Source organism: Musa acuminata, chromosome BXJ1-7, assembly GCF_036884655.1.
Source record: "Musa acuminata AAA Group cultivar baxijiao chromosome BXJ1-7, Cavendish_Baxijiao_AAA, whole genome shotgun sequence".
Taxonomy (NCBI): domain Eukaryota; kingdom Viridiplantae; phylum Streptophyta; class Magnoliopsida; order Zingiberales; family Musaceae; genus Musa; species Musa acuminata.
Genome location: NC_088333.1, coordinates 3103718 through 3131175, shown reverse-complemented (window position 1 = coordinate 3131175; position 27458 = coordinate 3103718). Strand labels below are relative to the sequence as shown.

Here is a 27458-nt window from a genome sequence, read left to right as displayed (position 1 = left end):
GGAATCGATTCTTCAGAAACAGTTCCGATAGTTTCGAATAAATAGATTACTGACATTACAGGGAGAGTTTTGTACTTTTTGTATATACTATACATTCAGTGTGCTTTTGTTGTGATTCGTGGAGTCGGTTGCTTCGATTTCTGTAATCAGAATCAACAACTAATGAAATCTTATGTTTGTTGGTTTCTTATCTTTCTTTTAGTCTTCGAAGATGCTTCATCGGGTACCAAGTGTGCTGCTTTGTTCTTGCTGATGGATCGCAGTCATATGAGGATATATATAATGTTCATATCCTGTCACATTGAACTTGCAACAAGTTCATCTCTGTTCATGAGTTCATCATCAAGCAAAATGTGGGCTTTGGTGATGTTATGGATGCAGTAGTTGCCTTGCGATGGACTTTCTTTTCGTTTTTTTGTGTGTTTCTGCTATGTTTGATGTTTGGACAACATAGCAAACACAATTTTTCGTCATTCTTCCCAACTGCTTTTGTCCCAAATGGTGAACAGGTAGAACGAATGAAGAAATAGCAGCAGGTGGATGAGGAAGAGACATTTGTGTCAAATGCCCAACACAAATGGTTCACAAGAACTTCAAATTGCAGCTAAGACATCAAAGAGGAGGAAATCACAAGTAGTGAGATTAGGAGGTGGTTTTCTTCGAGAAGACAGTTCTTATCAGATCTTTTAGCACTTAATAACTACATCTGTTGATTCTCAAGATATGAAGAATCTTCTTCCAAGAACAACAAAAGCTCAAATCAAATATGAACTTTTTTATTGCAAGGTGAAAGCTGACTCGAGATTAAACCGAGGAATCATACTTTGGAGTTTTCTCATGCATTTCTCCACATTGGCTTAAAGAAGAAGCCACCTTGGTGTGTTTGAAACTAAGTTAGTTCTTGTCATCCATCTCATACCACCAACCTCAATTTGACCCCTTACAGTAATTATTTGGAAGATAGGGTGGAAAGAAATGAAAGATACCTAAGGAGGACTCAAAAGATGGTCAACTCTAACTTTTTGTAAGCCATTAAGCTTTGCTGCTATGGCACTACTACTGCACATGAACCTTGAAAAGATTCCAAGCAGATTGATGATTGAGCCAAACAATCACAGTGTCTGAGCCACATAAAAAAGTACATGGAAAGAAAGCCAAAAGCAAAAGTAGATAGAGTAGCTAACAATCCTCTCCACCATGGCAGTGGGCTGTGACCTGTCTTCCATGAACAGTGAGTGGGTTGTTGGATGCACTGCTCTCTTGTGGAAGTAGGACTCGATTAGGTATACCTTCATTGCCAAAGATCCAGTCTTTCTAAGGGATGGCAGCAAGAAGATAAGCCAGGGGAATGCTACATCATGTTGGGCAGCTTCCAATACTGTGTGTTCTGCATTACCCACTCAGCTCTCTCTCTCTCTCTCTCTCTCTAAATTTCATGTATTTTATGTTGGAAAAGGCTTTGTCTGTGTGATCTCTGATTGGTGCTGCAACAACAGCAGAGGGAGTGAACATACAATACTAGCCCTGCAGTTTCTGTTGTGGTGTCACTTTCCATGCTCCTCATGTGGATGAGTGCCTCACAAAAAAAGGTGGTGGCACATTATTTTACTGCTACTGATATATTCACTCACTCACATTGTTTCACCTAAATTGTGTTTATGGATATTTTTTTTTGAGTAAACTGGCAAAATTATTTCTCTCATGACTTTAAACGTAAGCATTAAAATGATTTCATAAAAGATGCAAAAGTTTTTCATAAATAAACTAATATTGGAAGTTTATTTAGTTTCATAAATAAACTAAATAAATTAAGTGAGGTCTTTTTACATTTACTTTACGATCCGACTTAAGAATTCTACTAAATTCAATCATCGAAAATAATAAGATTTGATTATCAAAATATGTTAAACATTAATACGATGATGATGATATTCTAGATCAAATATTAAGGATTCGAAATCTTCGATATGGATATATTTTTATACCTTAAATATTGATATGATTACGGTGTATCAAATCGTCTTATTAAAAATTAAAGATTCGAAATCTCAATTAATATATTTATATTTAAACATTAATTTAGTCATAATATATCAAACTTTTTTTATTTAAAAATAAATATTAAAAATATCTGAGATGAATTTAATTAGATATAATGCAGTCAAAATAGGTAGGATTTTTGTTGGACTGCAAGATTCTGGCATGAGCAGTAGTACTCTGTGAAGTCAAAGTGAAACATGCATTTGGCAGCATGTGGTGGCTTTCACGTGCGACCGGCGGAACATACACGCCTTGTGGTCCGCAATTGATGTCCCTCCTTTTGTTGTTTACTTCCTTCGCTTGCATGCAAGACCGGAGAGTGTGCGATGTCAACTCTTTCTCGACTTGATGTGGCGAAGGATTAAGATTTTATACCAACAAAAAGAAAGCTTTTCTTTCTTAATTCACTGTGCGTGTGTTTGAGAAAATTTGGAGGAGTTTTATGAGGAGATGTCGGAGGAATTAAGTGCTCTGCCACTGATGCGATGCGGCAGAGAGGGATGAAGATAGGAGGAGGAGACGCGTAGAAAGAAGATGCAGTAGACGACGAGCGCTCGTGCCGCGTCGCTCCAAAGGTGGGGAAAGAGAAAGCTCGCTATTTTCGCCCACAGGTTACAGCCGACCGATCGATCTCTCGCTCTAAGCTATAGACACAGAGAGAGAGAGAGAGAGGAAGGAACCCTTGAAAAGAAGCACGCTACGGGAAAGATTTGATCTTTCGCGGCGTGGTGATTGCGCCGCGGTCGATCCTTGATGGTTCGCCCAACAGCTGCTTAGATCTATCTATTTTCCCTTTTTCTGTGGTCTGCTATCATCCTTTCTGATAGAAATGCGGCTGGGGAAACCGCCACTGGAATGCTGCGAGCTCTTCTCCTTTCTTCGAATTCGTGGGTCTTCTGCAAAATTTCCATTCACGATTCGAAGATAGATCCGGGGAACTCCGGAAAGTTTTCTTCTTGGTGAACTTAATCGTGGTTTCTTGAAAGAAGAGGTTAAAGATATCTCCTTTTGGGGTAAATCCTTCTCTGGACGGGAAACATCTGACGGAAAAAGGAGAAATTTGGCAGAGATTTTAGTGCAGTTGTTGTCGTCGTCTTCTGTAGCGCAAACTCTCGAGTGACGCCTCCTCTCTGCGGAAGCTTTTGGCATTCTGTTGGCAGACGGGTGGCGTCCTCGGCTGTCGCCATGTGCGGCTGCGTCGCTTAGCTTTCCCTTCCTCTCCTTCAGTGCCCATTTCGTCCGGCATTTAGTTTGTTGTCCTTCCTTACGAGTCGGTGCCACAATGGCGAGCTGGGAGCAGTTGGGAGAGCTCTCGACGGTGGCCCAGCTGACGGGCCTCGACGCCGTCCGCCTTATCGGGCTGATCGTGCAGGCGGCGACCACCGCGCGGATGCACAGGAAGAACTGTCGGCAGTTCGCGCAGCACCTGAAGCTGATCGGCAATCTCCTGGAGCAGCTCAAGATCTCGGAGCTCAAGAAGTACCCCGAGACCCGGGAGCCTCTCGAGCAGCTCGAGGATGCTCTCCGGAGGTCCTACATTCTCGTGGACAGCTGCCAGAACAGGAGCTACTTGTACCTTCTGGCAATGGGGTGGAACATCGTCTACCAGTTCAGAAGGGCTCAGAATGAGATCGATCGATATCTTCGAATCGTGCCGCTCATCACTCTCGTGGATAATGCTCGGGTCAGGGTAAGGCTTCTGGTTTTCTTGAATCTTTATAGTTCAGAAGCCTTTACAATTTTGCTGATGGATTGTCCTGTTTGTTGATTCAGAAGAAAAAGGTTTTCTTGAGCTTGTAGATTGCAGTGCATATTTCAATTATCGATATGACTTTTTAGATATCTCAACGACGGAAAAAGATCTACGTAGCCGACCCCAAATACTAGGGACTTATGGTGTTGTTGTTGTCGTTGTAGTGTCCTCGATTAATTCTATTTGTTTACCTCTACTTGATTTGATATCATGTTCTCTATTTGGATATTTGATTTGGTATCATACTTTGACATATGTCCAAAGAGAAATTATCTGGGATGACTGCCATCAGCAAAAAAAAATGATCCCACCATTATTGTAGTAATTTGTTTGGGAGATCAAACTGTTCATGGCTGTCTCAGAAGTATCAAATACAGTGGGAGATCAAACTGTTCATGGCTGTCTCAGAAGTATCAAATACAGTGGTTTTGAAGTCTTAAATTTTAATCTTCTTAACATCTCTACCGAATTAAGAGTCTAATGATAATTGTGGCTGTTGTTACGCATTTGGATTTGGTTGCATATTATCACAACTCCTAGTTAAGTACTTGTGGTATCAGTTCCGAGACTTCACAATAGTAGCTTAGCTAAGTGCTTTAAGTTTAGTTTTGTAGAAATGATGATACTTGCATGATCTACTCTTCGGTTGACTGGCTTTTTGATTTCTTCCATAATTTTCTTGATGATACTTGCATGTTGGAAACATGTCACTGTCATGGTCCAACATGATTGTGCTCGAAAAAGCTGAGTTAGACTAATGTGGTTTAAAGATGGGAGAGATTTGAGAAAATGAGAGAAATACATAGATATATAGAAATAAATCTAGTGATTTGTCAGAATCGAAAGGTTTAGAATGTCTAGTTAATAGGTATTAATTTCCTCACGGTTAGCTGCATTTTAGTTGAAAAATCAAGTTTGATTTATTTTCCCAACCTGCTTTGAAGTTTTAAATGAGGAATGTTCAGGGTGTTACTTTGAATAAGATTGCAGAGGTGTTGTTAGATGTTGACTTGCTAAAAGTATATTTTGGGAATTTGGGTGAAATGTTGTGTGTTTTGTGCACAAAAGTCCAAAATTTTAACATGGCAATATCATTGAAGCCTCATCATGTAGTGGTTGGATTTAATTATGTTGGATCATTTTTGTTTCTCATTCAAATATTTATTTGTTTGTACATTAGGAGAGAATAGACTCCATTGAAAGGGATGAACGTGAATATACTCTGGATGAAGAAGACAGAAAGGTGCAAGATGCCATTTTGGATCGTGATGCATCTACAAATCATGCCACAGTGCTCAAGAACTCTCTATCTTGTTCTTATCCAAACGTGCCATTTGATGAAGCCCTTAAGAAAGAAAGGGAAAAACTCCAAATGGAACTCCAGAGGTCATACGATATTGGTCAATGTGAAATGATCCAGCATTTAATTGGAGTGACACAAAATGTGGCTAGCACTATAGAAGAAAGAAGCACACAGCTCAAAAGTCCAAACAAAGTAGAGCTGAACTATTCTGATGAGAACAATTACAAGGAGAAAACCTTTGGCAAGAACAGTCATGAACAAGATACAAAAGCAACTTTTAGGTTGGTCTTCATTTCTTCATATGTTAATAGAAATTCTAATGTTTGCTAATTCTTGTCTTACCTTTAAATTGTAATCTTCCTGCTTATCTGTATTGTCTGTTTATCTAATTTTATGATGGTACCTATTGCTAAAACTTTTTGCCTTTCCTTATCAATATGACTATTGTTCACAGTGCTAAATTTAAGGATTGAATTTTCCATCTTAGTCTACTTTGTATGCTTGTCTGATCTGCTTGTCTAGTTCTCCATATTGTTGGTTCCTTCTGTTGTCCGAAAGCAGTCATGTTGCTAGTTCACTCATTTGTTGCTAGTTCCTTGTTAAAGTTGTCCAAAAGTGGTCATGTTGCAGTATGGTTTTTCTTCTCTACTCCCATTCTAACAATCATGTCCCCTGATTCCTTCCATTGTTTTCAAGCTATTCCTTTACATCTTTCTGCGGAAGCTGGTGAGTCATTTGAAGGGACCAATCCGCTCTTTGTCAAAAATTATAGAGGACATCATCATTGTCAAACTTACTTGACATCCTTTTCCTCTAGCTATATTAACCTGGAGAAAAACCTAGTCTAGAGTCATCACAGTCTTATTCGAAGGAATAACTGATATATTAACCTGATAGACTCGAACAATTGGCCCAAAATATTTGAACTCAAGTTAATAGTATGAATGAATCTCATCTAGTCCTATAAACCGATTCGATTTTCCTCTGCACTCATTGTGGGACTAAATCGGGGCATTATTATGTTTTTCACATAGGGCTTAACATCCTCATCAAAGCTGATTTGGAATCGTGAATCCTCATTTGGAACATTTGAAGGGAAAAAACTTCTTTGGCCATTTTGTTCTCAGTGATTGACTTAATCTTTCACAACTCTAGTTTAAGTTCTTCAAATATGAAAAAACCTCTTTATATGAAAGGGTAAGATTGCATGCATTGACCCTTCCCGAATACCAGCTTAGTGGGGGCCTTGTGCACTAGGCTCCCACTAAGTTTCGGTTCTTCAGTTCCCAACTCTTGGTGTTGCATTTGCCATAATTAATCCCTGACGTGCCAATTCGAATAAGTTATTTCTCAACAGTCTGATTTATGCAAAGTCAAGAAACCATGTTTTAATGCTTTTTTCCCCTCCCTTCATGCCTATAAATCATATATACTTTCATGCATTCTTTGCGCTTAGCTGGTGAAGATCTTAACTGTTTGTGGCAAGATCCTGAGGATCAAATCCGGGTTTTGCATCATATCCCTATGAATTATAATTCCAAATCTTTCATGCTCTTAAATATCTACTAAGACTGAAAACTTTGTAATGCATATGAAATGTTTGTCTGAAACTTGGAAGTTTCCATCTTCTGATGGCCTTTATATTTAAAACGTTATGGTATCCTGACGATAAATATATTAGCAACAAAGAAGAGCTATGTCCTTCTCATAATTAACTGATCCTACTGGAACAAATATAGGACACGAAAACATTACGGTACTTGTTAGACATTTTTAATGTGACTACTGCAAATATAACTTTATAATTTATGATTTTTCACACAGTATATGTGAAATTCAGAATCTATACTGACTCTGAACATTGTGCAGAACCACGTCATCAGATTCATTGGGTCATGATATGAGTTTGCACAGAGAACATCACGGACATGAGGAATGGCATTCGGATTTACTTGGATGTTGTTCAGAGCCTTCGTTATGTATGTCAATCTTTATGAATAGCTTCACTTTTATTATTATTGTGTTTTTTATAAATAATGTGTATGTAGAATTTTATCTTATTTACTATAGTTTACTAAGCACATTTATATCTTCAAATGAATATTGGTGGAGTTTGACTCGGTTTCTATGGTTGTTGCTCTCTGTGTTTCTTAGGGAAATCTTATGAACCAAATACTGTTTAGTTCAGATTGCAAGATATAATGAGCTTTCTACTCATGTTTCGGTTTGGTTGCTATTTCCTTGAAGTGTGGTATGATATACTGTTGAGATGAATATTGAATGCAAGTAGATAACAAAGCTCATCAGAAAAGAATGTTAGTAATATCTTTATCTTTTATAGGGTAATTTTTTTAATTTTGTCATGTTCTGACTTTCTTTTTAGTAAATTGATTCTTAATGTTGCTTTATATGTCATTCACATCCATGTGTTCATTCTTTCTGCATAGCTTCTCCTCGTCTTTTGATATTGTTATCTGTTTTGCACATTGTAGTAAGAGTCTATTCATAGAGTACAGTTTTATGTTTGAGCAGAGTATCAGGGAGCAACAAATTTTAAATGTGCCTTGTTCACTGGAAAACTGAATAATTACTGATAACAGCGATAAGATGGACTTATATCATGTGATCATTCCACATAATGGGTTTTCCAATTTATATAACATTGCAAAGAGGTAAAAGAAGAAGATGCAGCCGATCTAAGCAGTAGAGACAAAAGTTTTGGGGTGGTTAAGACACAAAATATGACAATATTGCATCAGTATCTTGGTTTGTCTTTCCAATACCCAATAAATAGGCAAGAGTAAAAGAGAAGGATTAAAAGATGTACCGAAAGTTGAGTCTTTCTCTGTCTCGGAAAAATTTAGTTCTTGATGTGGTTCCCGTCACCACCCTTGATGGAAACAAATATTTTTGGATCACTCACCTCTAATATGATATTATGTGCCGGATGCTTGGAACATGGAGTGCCTAATGTGGAGATAGACAATATCAATGCTTTGTATAGGAAATCCACTTTTTCTACAAACTGAAGTTTCCTATTATCCATTATTCTATCTTTTATTTTGAAATTTACAACCACCTACTTTATATGTTATTTATTATTTTAATCATGAATAATGTTGTTTCATAATTATGGTGTACTCTTCAGTCAAATTTACAAGATCCAATGACTAGCATTTGCTAATATAATCAATTGCTTCTATTTCTTCCCCATGTATCATTTGAATCTTACATTGGTTTATCCATGTTTTGCAGGTATGAAAACTTTCTTTTATCCTTGTGGAACATTTTCACAGATTGCTACTGTAGCGAAAAACAGACCAGTCAGTACGTTATTTTATTCCACAGTTACTTTTTCAGCTAATATTTTCCTTCGTGATCTATGATATGATGATTACGATTTCCAAAGAGAAGTTCTCATAAATTATGGTGCATTAGCTAAGAAATTCTAACTGCATGTTTCTGCACATAATTTGGTAGAAGCTTTTTAAGAAATAGATCACAATCAAGTAAAGATGCTTTGTTTCTCTTCCTACAGCTTCAGCGGAAGCATGTAATGACTTGATGGCATATTCATTAATACTGTCATGCTGTTGTTACACCTGCTGCATCAGAAGGAAGCTACGGAAAATGTTTGACATTACGGTAACTTGGTCATTCTTGGTTTTTAGTTACGAGCTTAGTAGTATTTGTATGAATTCATCATTTTTAATAATAGGTATGCAGCAAGCGGCACTTGTTTTAAGAGTAAAAAAATTCATATAAATGGGTTAACTGATGTGGACCTTCCAGTAATAACTCATTGCACCAATAGAAGCTAAATGAAAACTGCATGACTTGTGTATATTTGACTAAGGTATTGGGTTCTAATAGTGTTCAATGCAATTGACATGATTAGTGCTGTCACTATTACAGCATGAGACAGTAGCAAACTTCATAGTGCTACATAACTTTACTCAAGTAAATGATGCATTTATTATACTAATCAGTTTTTATAATTAGGTGATCTCTGTTCATAGTAGAACTGTCAGGGAAGTCTGTTCATCCCAAACTTTCCTTTTTGGAGTTTGCTGATAGATTGTTTTTTTGTCTGCTAGGGGGGGCTTTGTGACGATTTCTTGTCGCATCTATTGTGCTGTTGCTGTGCCCTAGTTCAAGAATGGCGAGAAGTGGAGATTCGTGGTGTTAAAGGTATTCCCTTGATGTATCCTTTCAACTTTTAATCTGCTATATAGATGTTGCTTTTGGTATTAGTTTGTCTCCAAAGATAAGATTTCCAAAACTGAATCATCTCCTATCAGCTCCACTCTTTCCCTTTGATGCTAAGTTTTATTCTTCAATAATATCTTTATATATTTATCCAAGTCTTCTTCAATACTCTCAGTTCTTTATTTATCATCAAAGATGTTTAAAATTTTTAAGGGTATTTAAGTCCTTTTAATGAAAGAGAATAAAATTTTAACACATTCTTTTATTACTTCATCCTCTCAATCATGTCTGTTGCACCCTTATCACTCTGTTTTATTATATATATATATATATATATTATTTTATTTTTTTATAAGAGTGTCCTTATAGTTTATAATTTTCATATCATATAATTATATTTCGTTTTAAAAAAATATTAAATATGATATCTGACTTGTTGCTTTACCGGTTCATCCAATGTTTTTACTGACATATCATGCTGATACTGATCGGATTCAGATCATCAACTAAGAGGATCATAAATTGAAAGTCGTATCGACATGAATACTATTCTGGACTAGCTAAAGTTGATGCCTTATGCCACATTTTGCAGAACCTTGGAAGACAAAGACAAGCCCACCAGCTTCACAGTACATGGAAGCCTAGGCCAACTTGGAGATGATTTATGTAATCTATGTATCTAATTGCTCTCCGCAGCAAAGGTAGCAAGGGGACACAAGTAGCTTGAAGTTTATGGATGTTTGCCCTATGCAACAGTTGTCTAGTGTTGGACCTATCAAATTGAGAATGTCTATGGCTGATGTAAAGTATGTAGATGTACTCCTTCCTCCAAATATAAGGTTAGTGGTGATTGTATTGTAAAACTTTGGTGCTTGCTACACTTACACTATAAATCTGTGAAGTTAAAGTGTGATTAACAGTGCATGTTTTGTGTTCTTGAGCATTTGTGGAGTCAATAATTGTTGTCGTGTGCATAACTTGACATCAGATTGAGCTTTTCTAGGGAATATATTGCTGTGTACAGATATGGCACATCCTGCACTGTCCACATTGCAGCTATAACTCACTCTATCAGGTTATCAGTAGGAGAATCAAAAGTTTAAGAAGAGATTACAATCATTAGAAAATGGTATGCCTGATGGTCTTAACTGCAGAGGATAGAAGTTTATGAAGCAGGTGCAGTGATATTCAATATGCATGTCTCAGCAACTAAATGGTTTCATTTGCTTGAATATGCATTGTATATTAGCCTAAAAACAATTCAAGCAATAAAATTCACTGTAAAATGAAATGACTAACAAAGCAAGCAAGTTTCAGGATCAACAAAGATAACTTCTATTCGAGTCAATTTCATAGTATACAGGTACCATTTAGAAGTAAGACCAAAAGGTTTTTCTTGGAACCACTGTTCTTCATGACTTGAGCAACCATTGGATATCAAATGAAGCATTGCCTCTATGATCATGACTTTGAAACACAGATCAAGAGTCCTCAGATGCGCGAGCTCCTAAACAAACCAAAACAAGGACCAATAAGATGATGCATATATAATCAAAGGAAGAAAGCAAATCACCAAACAAAAATCTTGAGAAGGGGTGGGGAGGGTAGAAGATGGACAGGTACAGCGGAGTAAAAAGACTCTGATAACTTTCTTTAAGTGAAACAATATCTTCTATAGCTTGAAATGAACAATAATTCAACATGAATTTTGTGCATCTCACACCCATAAACAAAAGTTGGTGAGATATTTAGATATTACTGAATATTGCAAATTAAGTTTAGCTAAGAATAAATATAAGAAATTTGTGGTGTGACATCAAACCCAGATAGCCATCTTAAGGTCAATGTGTTTCCAACTTTAAATGAAAATATATGGTTCTAGAGATATGAAAATTGGTAATGAAAACCAGAAACACAAAAATGACAGTTGTTGCCAAATCCCAACTATTTTGGGTCAGAAACATGGATTCTTTTTCACAGTACACCTTTGTTAAGACTTAGACACCATTAGCTATAACGATATCTTATTTGATATTTGAATTAGTAGTCCTCCCATATACCCCATCCATTCTTTGATTTTTGATGATAGAACAAGTGAAATAACTAGATCTCTGCTTAATCTATAGCTATAAAATTGAGTGGAAAGAGAGCTCATGTCAAGTTTGATCATCATGAGCATATAAAGTAGAATCAGTCCAATTCTAAAGATTTGGTAATCAGATTACTCTTTACAAATTGGTTTTTTAAGACTAGCCACAAAATAACTAGAATTATTTGATTTATATCATTTCGGCAGCAGCAGCATATAATGTTTCTTCAATATAAAGAATGGACTCAAAACTCCAGAGATCAATGAAATCTCAAGAAAATTAATTCCAAACAATTCTAGAAATAGCACCATCCAGATTTAAATTAGAGTCCAAAACTGATATATCACATTAAATTTTGTGTTTATTATTGCAATAAGCAACTTCTTAAAACTATAATAACCATGAATAGTATACTGCCAACTCATGTAACAGAAGTAACATCTAGCAAAATGATTTCCAGGATATAACCAAAAGCACCAAAATGACAAGGTCCAACATGAATCTGGCAAGCCAAACCAAACCTGACCGACCTAGAAACGAAGGGCTACATTATAAAGCCAATACATACAGTGATCCAATTGACAAATTCATGATTGTTAACAATGAACCACGAAATTGATATGATAACTGGATCTTCCTACAGAAACAAGTATAATTAGCTTCATGAATTACAATTTGAATGCTAAACTAAGCAAAAGATATGGCAACTAAATTTCAGTTCTTGCTCACAAAAAATAAGAGAAAAACAACTGAAGAGCAGATGAACAAATGAAATTTTGTAGAACAGATATTTAACCCGAAAACAAAAATCAAACCTTCTAATCTTGTGGCATTAGATGAGCAGTCAACAGGTTTTGCAGTCTTGCTTTTGCAGCTCGCAAAGTCCTGAGATCTAGAAGTTGAACTCCCCATGCACTGCATGTTCCCAATCTCACAGACTCCAAGACCCTGATCATCAAATACACCAGTTTCTCCCACATCATTTCCGTGCATCCCTGGATAGAACCAGTTAACCTGATCATCACAATGGAAACTACATGGATTTAGAACCTGAGCACCAGCCAGCATGTTCCCCTGTGTCACATTAGAAACAAAATCTCCACTCCCTTTCGCTGGCTTGTGATAAGGAAAAGACCCAATCTCTCCCTCAATCCTCCCCCTCAGATCCACAAGCAAGCATTTAAGCCTTGCAATCTCAGCTTCAAGGGCAGCTTGGTTCTGAAGTCTTTTCAACAGTTGTTGGTTGATTGCTCTCAGGTAAGCTGCCTCCTCCTCCAGGGATGCTGCATGGGCCTTCTTCTTCTCCCTATACTTCCGAACGGCTTCTCGATTATTACAAGGCCTTTTCTTCGAAGAATCGCTCTTCTCCACCGACTCAGCAGTCTCATCTGGGGAAGCCGACAGAATTTTGGTGTGGACATGGAAACAGGTATGCGTGTGCGAGAGGCTGGGCCCGGGAGGGTTGCAGGTGTGAGTATGGGTGCACGTATGCCCGTCATTTAATATTTTGTCGAAGAAGCTATCCATTGAGCAGCTGCTAGGAAGATCCTCACCAGCGCCCGGGGTAGAGAAGACCTCAGGATTAGACAAATCGGGCTCCCCATCGTCCATAATCACAGGTGAAGGAAGCAGACAGAGCCTGAGATGGGGTGTGGGAGGCTTACAAGCTGTCGTGGCACCAAGAAATATCAGATTCTGGACACGATTGATGAAGATTCCAACAAAAGATGATGACAAACTTCAGCAAAGTTGTCGAATTTAGGGGTGCAATCCGATGAGAGATGACAAATGGCCAAATCAATCACCAAGTATTCTAGACCTCGAGCACGACTCACGACTCAGATGAGGCACAGAAGCAATCTTTAAGAACGACCAAGATCAGACAAAATTCTAGCAGAGCTCACGAATCTAGGGTTCCAATCCGGTGAAAGATGAGAAATGGCTAAGCCGATCACGAAAAATTCCAGACCTGGAGCACGACTCAAACTCGAGCAATCTTTAAGAACGAGCGGAGTACCTCACAAGTCGGGATTTTGCTCACGCCGTCGATGAGACGATTCAATTTCCATAGCCAGTAAAACCGCGAGAGGATTCCAATCAAGAGGCTTCTCGCCGGAAAAGCCCCCCCCCCCAAGGCTCTATCGTAGCAAAGACACCATCAGAAGGTTAGAAACCAAGATAAGATAATGGCGATAGAGATCGTCGGAAAAGGGAAACCTATCGGCGGAATCACATGGAAGAACGAGGGAGGAAGGCGAGAGCGCGGAAGGGAAGCAAAGGACGCGGACGCGGATTGGATGGAGAACTCAGAGCAGAACGATGCCGAGAGACGGACATCGTGGTCTTTAACGACAGATTCGAACCATCTGAGCCGTCCAATGGTGCGCCAAGATCAATCTAGAGCGTCGGATGGAGAGATTTCGAGATCCTGGGCCCACCCTTGACTGCGCTTCATGGTCAACAAATATCCATATCTTAATCTTTTTATTAATTGCAAATAATAATTTAAAGTGAAGCATATTAACTTTAAATTCATTATTATATGGACATCAAATCCCCCTTTTGTGTGGCTTCCATGTGATGATGCGTATATGACATGCACATTTCGTGTGGATGTCAACATAGCATATGGAGATGATGAATGCAACTTCTAGTGATGATGCATGTCAGCGTCACTTGATGCTACTTGGATGACACATTAAGCTACCAGTCATATTGTTTGTGACTCACTTTGGGTCAAATTAATGATGCCATTTGGCAACATCGTGTGTCCATATGAACGATAGGATGACGACATTAGGTGTCGGGTTATTTCTCCTACTCGGTTTCTTAGTTATGACGTAAGATCCTCAATCCTTAGCCTCATATTTCTGATGAGTAATATCTAATAATTAAATATGATAGATAGAAATTTATATCATTCTTGATAGACAACATACATCATCATCATCATCATCAAATATTTTAAATCAATCATACAAGGACATGTGGACTTCCAATAAGTGCTTATGATCATCAAGATCTCAAATCAATATCGAATCTAGCATAAAATATTCTTATGGTAAGTTGGAATATCTTTTCTCAAAACGAAATTTTTTTTTCCGAATCAATCCCGTATCGAAGGAGTTTTCGAACACACCCTACCACTAGTTGGGTGGTAGAGTGTGTTCGATAAAACTCCAACGAAACTACTAGTAGGCTTCCTCGATCTCAATAAACTCGGACGACGACACTACCTATTAAAAAATCGGGCAATGATCAAAATTGACTATACTAATCCAAATCATAAAAGAGTAACCTTACCGTTGCACCAAAGCTTACCCCTCTGATTGAAAAAGGGATGGACAAAATTATCAGGAATTTTTTATAGCTTCATTAGCGCTAAGTAATCCCAGAAGAAAGATCACAAAGATTGAGTTATGAGAAACATTAGCATATGGCATGTTGTAAAGGACCTAAGAATTGCTCCAATGGCAGCAACAAACAAGCAAATTATGCAGGACTAAGACAATGCAATCAAGAAGCCATCACGCTGTTTCAAAACATGAATTACCAGCCAAATGCACTTCGTCAACAAGCTTTTTCAAGTGATCAAATTGAGATACAAAAACCATGTCTGCAACTCAAAACAGACTCAGAAGATCAATGCAACATTGATGTGCACGCTTGATAAGTCGATACAAATCACAAGACGAGAAAGGAGGAAGGGAAACAGAGACCTGATGCGTCCATGACTTGCTACAATTGCGAGTTGATAGCACAGAATTCTTTCATGTGCATAGTAATCACAAGATGGAGCAACCCTTCTGCGCCTTCCTACCTTTCTTTTTGGGTGGTTGGAGTACCACTTTAATGGCCGCATCAAATACTGCCTTTATATTCTGCAGATTTCATGAAGGCGGTAATGTATCAGCATGATATTATGAGATCAAAAGCTAGCTTAGTAAAAAGAACTTACTTGCTGTGTCTTTGAACTGCACTCGATGTAGGAAGGAGCACCGATTAGCTTCCTCAATTCTTCTCCCTAGATGATGCAAGAATTATCTTAAGCAACTCTGCTATGTCCTTGCACCAAATGATACATTAAAAAGAGAAAAAGGAAGAGTAGAAGACAGAGACTTTGCAGCTTTACCTGAGCAGCACTTACAGATACGGCACCTGGGTGATCCATGAAAAACTGCTTATCATCCCGGAGATCTGCCATCAAACCCATGCACAACTAGATTTAAATGCAAAACCAAAAGCCAGGATACATGCATCAAGTTACATTACAAAGTGTTTACAAATTAATAAGAGTTGCATGACCGACTCACAAGCAAAACTCTCCAAAATAATCTCACAGGAGAAGAATAACAGTTTTCTAAGTCAAGTGGTAAGAAGACCATAAAGTTCTGATTTTATAACTCAACTATCAATCAAAATACATTACAAACAATTACCTACATCTTGTTTCCAACACCCTCGGACCTAGCATTGTGGTTTTCCTGATTCAGTAAGATGAAATATTGTTTTTTTCAATTACTCATCTCCAAGTAAATTATGTCACAGAGCATCACAATATGATTATACCTCTTCAAGACCTTTAATTAAATTGTTCATAAAAAAATCATTTTTAAACTGATAACACCAGCATAATGTCATCTCTTTACCTACTGATGTGCATCATCACCATGAGCTTTACCTCTAACCATATAGCTCAACTGCTTCCCAAATTGTTACAAAAGTAAATGCGACCAAAATTTGACCAAGAACTCATCCATTAATCTCTCTTGTATTCTCATGATCTCGACTAACTCCAGTGGTTTTATTTCATGGGAACAAATTCCTTTCTGCTTAGTACCAACTTGGTCTTGTTTATGAGGCCTTTTTTTTTTTGTCAAAAACACATTATAGAAGTTGCCCCCAAAGTGGAACTGCCAGATAAATTATTGGCCATCTAACACTGACGCTTGTCAAGGACAAATGGTAATAATGGATTGAAATCTTGCCGAGTAACATAATAGCTCAATGGACAACATGATTTCATGTCACCAAAATCTTCATATACATGGTTGAAGCATTGTAATCACTGAGTACTCGGGACCATGGAAGTATAAATCTTGATGAAACCATCTAAGAAAACAACTATTTAGATTCATGAGTCGGGTACAGGTCAAGGAAACTTGACCTATACGGAGGCCAGATTGAGCATATATATCCTTGATAGCCAAGAATTAAACACCCATTTTCTAACCTGAAAAATAAAGCAAAGCTTTCCTTAACCTGACAACTCAACAAGACCCAGAGCCATCCCACCAACATATATATATACACACACACACACACACACTCACAAGGGCTATGTTTGCTGTAATGTGGTGAAACAAACAATAATGACAAATAAAATTGTCAACAACATTATCTGTAAATATGTTAACCACTTAAAACAAGAACAAAACAATGTAGCATAAATGCTGATATAATTTGGGGTTCAGATGCGTATAGGAAGAACCATATGTGTGACCAGAACAATCAGATCATAACGATTACCAAGTTTTGTTCCGACAAGAATTATGGGCACTCCAGGTGCATAGTGATTCAGTTCAGGAATCCACTGAAAAAGTAAAAAAGGGGCAAGCCAGATAAGAAGTAAAGCATTAGTGATTCAACACAAAATGTAAGATTAACAACGAAGGAACATAAGAGGAAGAAAAGGAGGGATCAGTTTCAGTATATTGCCTTCTTGGCCACATTTTCATAGCTGGCTTTACTTATGAGAGAGAAGGCTAACAGAAAAACATCTGCACCTCGATAGCTCAAAGGTCTTAGTCTGTTGTAATCTTCTTGGCCTGTTCCATCAGAGCAACCATCATAACAAGAATATTACAATATAAAACAAGGGCTAGTGGGACCAAGAAAAAGAAATAAACATGATGAATAATCAACTAAAAGAGAATGTAAAAGTACCTGCAGTATCCCACAAACCTATATTAACCGTGTTACCATCAACCACTACATTTGCACTGAAATTGTCAAACACCGTAGGGACATAATCCTGTCACCATAAAAGTAAAATAAATATTTAAGATGTACAAAAAAGGCCTTGAGGACATTTGGTTGTCTAAATTGTTTCAAAGGAAACAGTTTCAAAAGGAAATATGTTCCCTTGGATGAAAATTGTTAGAAGTGAACCTCACAGGACCAGATGATGCATTAAAAGATAAATGTTTGTCAGGATATGGACTGTTCAATTCCAGATCCAAAAAAAGGAACTAAGTTCATGCCTGGAAGTAGTGATGAAATTGATGCTGATGCCTTTATGGTACATGATTCATCATTCTACAGGTCAAAATTGATGCTGAGGCTTGGTACAGAGCATTGTCTTAGATTCTACATTTGGTGAAAGTCAATCTAATAGCATATATATCTAAAATTTAACCTGTCTGGACATGATTTACAATGTAGCAGCATTGGCAGATTATGCTGCAGAGAACATTAAATCCACATACCTATTTTTATGGAACCATTGCCAGAAAAAGGAAAAATAGATAAAAAAATTTTCTTTTATTACTTCTTTTTGTTGAAGAGAAAGCCAGATAAAAGCATTTACTAAAAGCAATAGCATAGATAAGTCATTAATTATGAAATAAAGATACGAGGGATATAGGGCAAAATTAGTTGAAACGGGAATTCGAATCAAGAAAAGAGAAGTTAAAGATTAATTATTGGCCACTTTTCTTGAATCTCACAAATCATGATTATTCCTTGGACTCTTTTCTTGGATTGAACAAATCAACTAGAAGATCCTTAAAATAAACAAATGCAATTCAAAAGACAATGTAAAGGGGGGGAAAAAAGAAGGAACCTTTTCCTGAAATGCACTGCATCAAACAACCCGCAAAAGTACATTCTCAATTCCTTTGTCTCGAGATGAGAGCGATAATGAAGCGCCAGAAACATAACAAGAGATGCGGATGTTTCAGAGCATACCGTGGGGAAAGTGTTGCTGGTGTACGATATGAGCATGCAGGTCTTGCCGACGGCGCCGTCGCCCACCGTGACGCACTTGATAAACCTGGAGGCACTCATCTCCTCCGCCGGCCTATTCCCCCTTCAAAAAGCCGCCTTCCTTCCAACTCCCACTCCCTCGATGAGCGCTAGCCGGACTCCACGCGCGTTTCAACTAGTACTCATCCGAAAGCTCCAAGCGGAAGCCCCAGGGTTGAAAGACACCCATCGAGGATGAAGGGGAACGAAGGAAAAAAGCCCTAGCCCTGGAAGGAGGGGAGATCCACAAAGAGATCACCTTTGCGTTCCCTTCTCTCCTTCTCTCTCCCTTTCCCTTTTCTCTGTGAAGAAAAGAAGAGGGAGCGGGAGAGGAGGCGTACCTTTGGCTTTGGAGGAAAGGCTTCGACCGGTAAATGCTGCGGTTGAAGCGGTCGCCGAGAGAGACTCGCAACGGAATCAACAACGTGGCTGAGAGGGGAGCGAGGGGGTTATATTTGGGAATTACAGAAAGAAGAATGGGTGGACTTCGCACAGTTCAGCGAGCTCATGGAACTGCGTTCCATGTGACAACTCCTCGCTGCCTCCATATCTCCGAGGTATAAAGATCGGTGCTTTTTCTGCTACAGAGGAGGAACAAATTCCATCGTGTTATTAGCACATCGAGACAGCAAGATTCATAGAGGATCGAAGTACAAGACATGGGCTGACCGTCCTTACGACTCCAGGAACTTCGTCTGCACTCCTTAAGGCTCGCCATCCGCTGCAACAACGAAGGGGAAGTTCGAGATTGCTCTTCGCAAGCGGCGCGGTCGTTCGAAGGGCACCTCATCGTTCTTAGAGGCTCAGGGAAGTGAACTGTCTTTCGAGTTCACGATGCTCTCTGAAATCAAGCAAATGCGAGTTAATGGCCAACAAAATTGGAACTTTCCAGTTAGAACTATAAACATCTACTAGTATTTCCAGCGCTTCCAAACCCCTACGCTCAGCGCTCAGCGTCCTCTTTCCAGTTAGAACTACTTCAACTCGAACTCCTCGTTCGTCGTTCCCTGACTGTCGCCGTTGCCTTTGCTCGTCGCCATTGTTACTCAAAACGCATTGCAGATGATGAAACGTGCAAATTCATGAACAGGTTTCCAATCTGTTGCCTCGCGCATATAAATATGCGATTCATTCGCTACGATTACATTATATGCATACTTGTAGCGGTAAGTTATTTCAGTTGGTATCCATCCTTGTATTACAATGAAGTACAATAAATTAACTTCATTGCTCAGACAGTAACATCAAGGGTTGCCAGAGGAAGAAGGATCAATAAATTAAACCTCTCTAAAGACTAACAATGACGATTGCTTCTCCAAAATAATTAAGTTCTGTATGAGCGCTTATTCCTACCAAAATGAGCTTTATATCTCCGGAAGAACGAGGAACCAGAAATTCCAACCTAATCGCCTCGTGATGCCTCCTTAAAACTTTCAATTTTTACAAGGCGAAGGCTATTAGAAGAGAAATCAAGCGGAGGAGGGTTAAGAGCTTTAAGATGCGTGTACTCTTGATTGCTCGAACAAAAAGGATTTAATATAACGGAGATAAAAATGGATCCCAAATGGCCCACATAAGGATTTAGATAATGATTTGGCAGGGGCCGCGCGGACGCGTACCCCCATCTACCACAAATTATGACGTCCACTCTCCCACTTGGGGAGATGGTGGGCCAGCACCCCTCCAAAGTGCAATGGAGGTCACAGACCCAGGCCATGGGCCTACTTGTTCGCCCATCGACCCCGTCCAGGTAAGTATGGAACTATAGCGGCCTCACTCTCCTCTTGTACGCTCCGTGGTCGCTGGCCTCCTCGTACTTCCTCGATGTGGGACTAAATCTAGCTGCCGCAAATCTAATCACACGGGTACAACAAGAGAGCAAGCAGCTGATTTATTTCGAATACAGAGTTAACCCATAGAATTATATACAGCATAGATAGGATCGTGGTATGTAATGCATTCCATGTTTCATCTCATTCCTGGGATCCTCCCAGATGAATACCTGGTTCAGGTCCGGTATCACCATTGCAGCAACCTCTAACCATGTCCAGATTGTCTCGTGAGCTGCTGCTGATGCCACCATGAGAGCTGGAGGAGTTCATAATGCATCATCGAATATTGTAGAGATCACAATCTGGCTCGCAAACTCGCTCCTCCGAGCACTCTCCTCCCGATCTTGGTGTAGTGGACATGGCACAACACTGGGAAGCATGCTTAGTAGAGTTAGAATAAGCATATCCTCATATCTTCCAACAGCATCAAACAAGGATATTGGTGATTCCAGAATACAACATATGAAAGTTAGAATCAGCTATCCTGCATTGTTTGTTTCAGCACATGCAGTTAACATGGCTTGAACTTTTTCCAGATGTCCATGGGACTAGTTTTTCTCAGCAAGTTTACCTAGCCAGTAACCCACAACATTGTGTTACCAGCATAAAAATCTATAAACAGCCAACTCCTCTCTGTCAATTATTGTTTGCCACACAACTTTCAAGCAGTAACAAATCTCTGTAAATTCTCTGAAAAATCTCACAATAACTAGCTAGTCCTATTCGACTTTCTGCAGAAAGTATTAGCCTATTATACCGATCCTATACCTCAGCTAGTGTTTAGGAGATCTGATAACAGATAAGTGGCAGGGTAGAAGCCTATTGAACTGACTAACAATAATCATTTCGTTGCAGATAAATGGCAAATAATTATCATGATTATCAGTGTTAACTTCCTTTGCTGCATCTTCTGAAATTTGGGCACCACCTTCCCAAATTTTAAACCTAAATCTCTTAAACATAAAGAGGGGAACCAACCACTAGGACAGCATCCGTATAGTCGATACCATCTTCCAGTTGATCTCATGATATGAACAGAAACCTAGGAAGGTTCAAGAAATTGAATCGTAATGAAGAAGAAGAGCAAAATCAGGGTTAACTATTCAAGATTGCTCCGTTTGATGACTCTGCCATTGGAAAATCAAATATTTTACCTAGCTTTGCTTGAAATGAACCAACCAAAAGCAAACACAACAATAGGAGAATTAGTTAAGTACACATTCAACCCTAACAAAGAGTCAATAGAGATGCCAAATTCCCTGGACATCTTAATAAAACTAAACACTTAATTTTCTCAGTAGAAAATGATCATTGTTAGTTATGCAGTGAAAACCAGAAGGGCATGTTTGTAAGAGTCATTCCCAACAAATTATGAATCTTAAACTAAGATAAAATATGACCTACTTAAAAACATTGTAGAATGCGAAATTGTTCATTCATGAAGTGGCTTCATAATTGAGTAATTTGAAAATGTGAAAGTACATATTTAAGAGTCTAATACCTATTCATAGCATGGCTTTCATCGAAATTTCATGCAATTACTCATTTTATGCCACCAAAATATATCATACCTCTCAACCAATTTCTCCTCTGAAATTTTATCATCCATACTTCGTTCATCCAAAGGTTCAGGCCGGGCATCTTCTGATGGATCAATCACTGGCAAATTAAAAATGAATGACGACAACAATGGATCAGGTGCAGCACTGGAGGGAGTAAAAGAAGAACCCCCCACAAGTGATTGCATATTGCCTTCCAGTGTATTATCCTTTCTCAACAAAAGAATTGTAGAGTGGGACCCCCAGGATCCTTTGTGGTATCTCCTCCTACGCTGTATGTTAGTGCTTGTTAAGGAGAACTGATTTAGTCAGGCTTACACATGATCACATGCAAATTGTACACTAATGATTGCTTGACCAGAAAATTCTACTTAAAAAGTGAGCTTTAAAGAGTAAACAAGCATGAACGTAAGGATTGAAATGTCATCCTTCATGAAGAAAGAACACTAATGAAGATTCTTAAATAAGCTTTAAAGACTAAAGAGGCATGAGACATAAGGAAAAATACGAAATATCAACCTTCATAGATCCAGACAACTAACGAAAATGAGCAGGATATTTTTAAAAAATTTGCATGTTGTGTTGTTATGTGGCCAACCATGTCCATCCCAACCCTAGCTGCACAAACAGGGCACACCTGAAAAAAGAAAATTCAATATGTAGGCAACAAAGTAAGTCGCAAACAGAACCAGATACAAAGACATATCATATAGGCACAATAATTTGCTCATCTCTGATTGCCATTGCTAGTATTGACGGAGTGACAGTAAAAACCCATTTTCTCATGATAAGTCAGAAAAATAAAAAAGGACTCAGTTAGAACATTATCATTATAATAACACAGTCATCAAAATGGAAAGTTAAAAGGCACTAGAACAATAGTTTCATTTCGACTTGTAAGATAAACATGTGAGACATCATGTAAGAAATGATAATCATCCAACTTTCACTTACAGAAATTCACTGAACGAAATTCCCTGAACTTTTCTCGTTTCTGAACATATGAACATATTGATAGACAGGAGAATCATGGTCCGATAAAGTCATTGGCTGACTTACTTACATTCGTGCTACTAAATAAAATGCAGTGGACTCTGTATTTAAAATTTCTATAACAACTTCTAATTAACTACTATTAGAGTGCATAATTCCAGGGTCCCCACAAAATACAAATTGCAAACAAGGTTTACTGATTGCTGAAAATCTCAAGGTATACTGCCAAAGAATAACAACATGATAGAAACATTAAATTCCAATTTTGTAAATTTTTGGCAGATATAAACGGACAGTGAGATAAATTCCGAACATTCGTAGGGAAAAAAACAAAGACTTCACATTTTTTCACCAATTAAGATAAATATTTAATGCATCAAAAAAATTTCTTTTTTGCTTCTACTAAGAATAAAATTTTCCAGTAACATAAAAAAAAAGGAAATTGTGACAGAAGACAAGAGCTAGATAGCCTCCAAAGTATTCTTTAAACACAAAACTTGGTAAAACAAGCACCAAAGATCCAAGACTTTTTCTTTAACAAGTTAAAATAAAAATCTAGCAGACCAAAAAATTCAGAAAAAAAAAACATTTTTCCTTTTTTGCTTTTACCAAAAAAAATCTTCTATTAACATTAAGCGATATGAGAATTTTCACAGAAGATACGAGTAAGAAAACCTTCTAAGAGATGGAAACAAAACGAAAAAAAAGAAAAGAAAAGGGAAAAGCAACATCTTTGCTTTAGGAAAATCCCATCCGAGAACCACACGGAGGTCTAACAGTTCTCCTCAGAAAACTCCAACAAAAGCACAATTTCACAACAACTCCCGAGGACAGGAAGAACGCAGTAGTACCCCGTTCTTAGCCTCGACCGGATGCTCATCATCCATGTGGCAGCACAGCCCCACGACATCGAAGACCTCAGAGCAGAACGGGCAAGCGAACTCCGGTCGCGGTTCGTCCTCCCCTCCATCCAACTCCTCGAACCCGAGATACGCATCTACCAACCCAAGAAAACCCCAATCAGAACTGCCAATAACGGAATCCGAAGCCAAAATAGCAGGAGACGTGTCCAAAGTCCCCCACTTCCCCACCGTATCGGGATTGCAAAACCGGATGGCGGCTCTTGGAAGCGGCGGACAAGTGGCTCCGGGTGTCGGCTTCCATGAACCCTAGAGACAGGCAGTGATGGGGCTTGCAAGAAGAAGGAACAGAGCGAGAACGAGAGCGAGAGATAAGAGTGATCGCCCGGTATACCTCTTATAACGGAGGGAAGAGTACCGACTCTCTCTACGTGTCTTGTCTCCATTTGTGCACGTAGATGGAAGGGTGTCTTTCCCGTACAGGGGATCTTGAGGCTGAGTTGGAGCTTAATTAGGGAACGAAAGGAGTAGGTATATCAGTGACGAGGGAACAGCACCGACTCCCTACGTTTCTTCTTACTATTCGTCAAAACAGATGTACCATGTTGGAGTCCTTTAGGGGATCCTCAGGGAGGGAAGGGCTCGCAAGTCGTAACTGTAATAAGGCCTTCAAGTCTCTTCACAAATAAAATTCACGTGGTATTTCTTTTCTTTTGTGTTTTTTTCTATTTCTAATAATAAAGTCTATGAAAATATTTTAAAAAAATAAAAGTATGTATTGTTTGTATTAATCTTCCTATAAAATATTTAAAAATTCTATTTACTTCTAAAATTATTAGTTTCTAAGCCTTTAAATAGTAAACAAATGCGCAATGAAGGGGCGTCATTTGGCGGCAACACTTCATTTAGCCCACATGGTGACAGCGTCACGGCATCAGCTGATTAGACATGATGGGACATTCCAAGGTGGAAAACTGGTTGTCGCCATCAAGTGAAGGTTGTTCACCAATGCGCGCGTTAGGTAAACATTGACTGTGCTTTCTGTTGCACTGTGGCCCGCTCTGTTCCAATGGGAAGAAAGGAACGCGTGGCCGCGATGACTCGGCGACGACTCACGAGTGCACTGCGCCCACCCGAAAAGCTTGAGGCGACAAACTGTTTTGGCGTTAAGAAATGGACCATCTCGCTGTGTCTCGGAGGAGGGCCAATTGGCAGGTCCACAATGGCTGGTTTGAACACTGTCAGATGGTCATGTAATATAATAATGAGTTAACCGGTCTTTTTTTATGACGTCATAAATCTTATATTTTGAAACTATAAACACAGCCCTAAATCGAGTAAAGAATTGAGCATAAATCTGAATTGCAATAAGAGCGATAGAGAATATACTACCACTTAATATAAAAAAATTAGAAAAAAATTAGGTAACAAAAATTTAAAACAAATCTAAGATAAATAATTTAAAATTATCTCATCTTGTCATCCACCTGAATAAGAAAAGAAAAGAGGATCCATAGGCATGATTAAAAACTAAGTCCTTGTATAATATTATTCTATGAAATATTATATCCCTCTAAGCATATATAAAAGTTCATCTTCAACGTAATGAGCGATGAGATTATCTTTTTTGACCACTTATGTTCACGCTCAAATACTTCGAGTTATTAACTTACGTATCGAATGGACTAGATCGAGAAACCCCTCTCGATCTCGATCTTAGTGCAGATGACACCTTCAGATCTTATCGTCCTCATCTCGGAGACATCTCGGATAACCTTACACATACGAGTCTAGATCATATTGGATTGATCAAGACATCAAAGACTTTTTCTACTAACAAACATATTATGAAAACTCTTTAAAAATATAATAAATAATCTTTTGATCAATAAATTAGGAGATATCAATGGACCCAGATCCCAATTTGCAAAAAAGAAAAAAAGAAAAACTTTCTTTTTCCACTCTATTTTTCTTTTATGGGTTTTCCCATTTCGTACAAATAACAAAAGTGCTTTTTCTAACCCAGGTTTATCATAGTAAATCTACAGATTCATCCACTTCATGTACATAACATCGAATAGATACGATGTAAACTTTAAATGCCTCGGCCGGTTCCTTTATATTATATGCTGAATTATTTCGTATTACTCCATATGAACAAGCCTGTGAAGGTCATGTCTACTAAAATTCCAAATTCATGACAATACTTGATAGGAGACACCAACCAAGCAAAAATAACAAAACAGGCTGACCAGATTTGCCACACTATCACAAATCACAAAAGAAATATTTTTTAATCATGAATTATTTAAAAAATACTTTTTCTACTTGTAAACAACTAACACATGCCAGCTAACTTAAAAAATTTTGAGTGACCACACTGAAATGAATTCAAGGAAGATTCTCTTAAAAAAAAGCATGGAGATTTAATTCAACTTTAATTATTTTCTTCACCGACAATCTTTTCTCGATATTCATGTTGTCGGATGTATTACATATTCTAAAGGTCTATCTCAACTAGTGATGGTGATTCCAAATAATTAAATATTAATTTACATCTTCTTGATACCTTCCTCTCTGTCACCATCTGTTTTTTTTGGGGAAGATGCTCTAAATGGTTTGGGAAAAGATGCTCTATTTTTTTGAATCTTGCATTTGATAGAATTTAACTCAAAGCATAAATTGCTGGAACCTATTACTGTCTATCATAGCCTTTTTATTATTGCCTTCTCATACAGAATCTCAATTGTAGATGTCTTAAGAATCTTTGAAGAAAATTAAAGATACAAAACATGTTGAAAAGTTAGATAGCAGTCAAGCTTAATGTTCTCTTTGCAAGGTACTGACCCATAGTATGTGATGATCTTATCTTCTCAAGCATGGCTGGTGTTTCATTCAAAATAAACTAATTTAGCCCAGATCTTGAGATGCTTCGTGTATCTAAGATTTTGAAGTAGTTCATGATTAATACAACCTGGTAAGCCTAAGATCTAACTATCAACAATACCATTTGAAGCTATCTTTGTGGTATATTAAAAATGAGAAACTGTTTTAATCTGGTCGACCTTTTTTTAGGGTTAATTTTAGTAGAAAATTATTCTTCTTGTGGACACATTAGTGCAGATTCTAGTTGTCTAAGGTAAGATAGTGATTTGGATCCAATCAAGATTCATTTCAAATCTGTCTCAATTCAAACTACTATTTGTAGAACATCAAATATGCAAAACTAAATCGGGAGGTAACGAATGACCCTTCAATAATCAAGTTAATTTTAAGTAAAGTTATGTTTGAGAGTACAACTTTGTCCCTTTTATAGGGGAAACGGTTATGCCCAGTGTCATCGACAACAAGAGGGGGGTGTGAGACACTTCGGGCGAAGACATCGCATGATGTCCGTCGACCCTTGCACCCGCGTAGATTAGTCAAGTCAATTACGAGATTCGAATGATCGATTGCTCGACCACATATTACTCCGTGATATGTGTCTCATGATCTAATCGTTACATACCAGTAATATATGATTGTCATGACTTTTAATGATCGATCGGTCGACCACGTGTCACCATGTGATGATATAACGTGTGACATATTACTCTTCACCTATCACATAGTTTGTAAACAACATAAATCTAACTTGCATGATTGGCAGTGTACTTTCTTAAATATTCGTACCTTGTGTTTCTGAATAAACTTTTGTTCTGTACTTTCTGAAAAGTGGCCAAGATTTCACACCTCGCGATTCAAGTGATGAAGATTTGAGTCACGAACATATCTGCTAAAATTAAGCACGAAG

At 38.1% G+C, this 27458-nt stretch overlaps 4 protein-coding genes and 1 non-coding gene across 12 annotated transcripts; 1 reads left to right on the top strand and 4 right to left on the bottom strand.

Moving 5' to 3' along the window:
* The first annotated feature begins 2355 nt into the window (after positions 1-2355).
* LOC135678234 (cell number regulator 13-like) lies at positions 2356-10248 on the top strand. 2 transcript variants are annotated; one of them, XM_065190783.1, is made up of 7 exons: positions 2358-3730; positions 4974-5377; positions 6966-7075; positions 8352-8423; positions 8635-8741; positions 9194-9287; positions 9898-10248. In XM_065190783.1, the coding sequence occupies exons 1-7, from the start codon at positions 3323-3325 to the stop codon at positions 9948-9950; spliced, it is 1248 nt and encodes a 415-aa protein (XP_065046855.1). In that variant the 5' UTR covers positions 2358-3322; the 3' UTR covers positions 9951-10248. The 2 variants fall into 2 exon arrangements, 1 of the variants encoding a protein (XP_065046855.1); XR_010514862.1 differs by lacking the exon at positions 9898-10248 and having other exon boundaries at positions 2356-3730; positions 8352-8419.
* LOC135678235 (basic leucine zipper 19-like) lies at positions 7801-13752 on the bottom strand. 5 transcript variants are annotated; one of them, XM_065190787.1, is made up of 4 exons: positions 13613-13752; positions 13413-13533; positions 12211-13062; positions 10580-10812 (listed from the first exon to the last, which is right to left on the bottom strand). In XM_065190787.1, the coding sequence occupies exons 3-4, from the start codon at positions 13004-13006 to the stop codon at positions 10787-10789; spliced, it is 822 nt and encodes a 273-aa protein (XP_065046859.1). In that variant the 5' UTR covers positions 13007-13062; positions 13413-13533; positions 13613-13752; the 3' UTR covers positions 10580-10786. The 5 variants fall into 5 exon arrangements, 4 of the variants coding, with proteins under 4 accessions (XP_065046859.1, XP_065046856.1, XP_065046858.1 ...); XR_010514863.1 differs by adding an exon at positions 7801-8063 and having other exon boundaries at positions 10673-10812; positions 12211-13711; XM_065190784.1 differs by having other exon boundaries at positions 12211-13533.
* Positions 13753-14955: 1203 nt separating this feature from the next.
* LOC135678232 (rac-like GTP-binding protein 5) lies at positions 14956-18756 on the bottom strand. Its single transcript, XM_065190782.1, has 7 exons — positions 18365-18756; positions 17342-17429; positions 17114-17223; positions 16925-16988; positions 15528-15592; positions 15354-15419; positions 14956-15276 (listed from the first exon to the last, which is right to left on the bottom strand). Exons 1-7 carry the CDS (start codon positions 18461-18463, stop codon positions 15181-15183), a joined length of 588 nt encoding a protein of 195 aa, XP_065046854.1. The 5' UTR covers positions 18464-18756; the 3' UTR covers positions 14956-15180.
* A 334-nt stretch (positions 18757-19090) lies between these two features.
* On the bottom strand, positions 19091-24047 carry LOC103990707 (protein DEHYDRATION-INDUCED 19 homolog 2). 3 transcript variants are annotated; one of them, XR_672148.2, is made up of 6 exons: positions 23897-24047; positions 23657-23802; positions 22372-22449; positions 21825-22090; positions 20424-20622; positions 19091-19262 (listed from the first exon to the last, which is right to left on the bottom strand). XR_672148.2 is itself a non-coding variant. In XM_009409949.3 (5 exons), the coding sequence occupies exons 1-5, from the start codon at positions 23967-23969 to the stop codon at positions 20520-20522; spliced, it is 666 nt and encodes a 221-aa protein (XP_009408224.2). In that variant the 5' UTR covers positions 23970-24047; the 3' UTR covers positions 20288-20519. The 3 variants fall into 3 exon arrangements, 1 of the variants encoding a protein (XP_009408224.2); XR_010514861.1 differs by lacking the exon at positions 19091-19262 and adding an exon at positions 19640-20274; XM_009409949.3 differs by lacking the exon at positions 19091-19262 and having other exon boundaries at positions 20288-20622.
* On the bottom strand, positions 20018-20179 carry LOC135680169 (U1 spliceosomal RNA). The gene has a single exon (XR_010515414.1). It is a non-coding gene; the product is annotated as a U1 spliceosomal RNA (small nuclear RNA).
* Positions 24048-27458: the final 3411 nt, after the last annotated feature.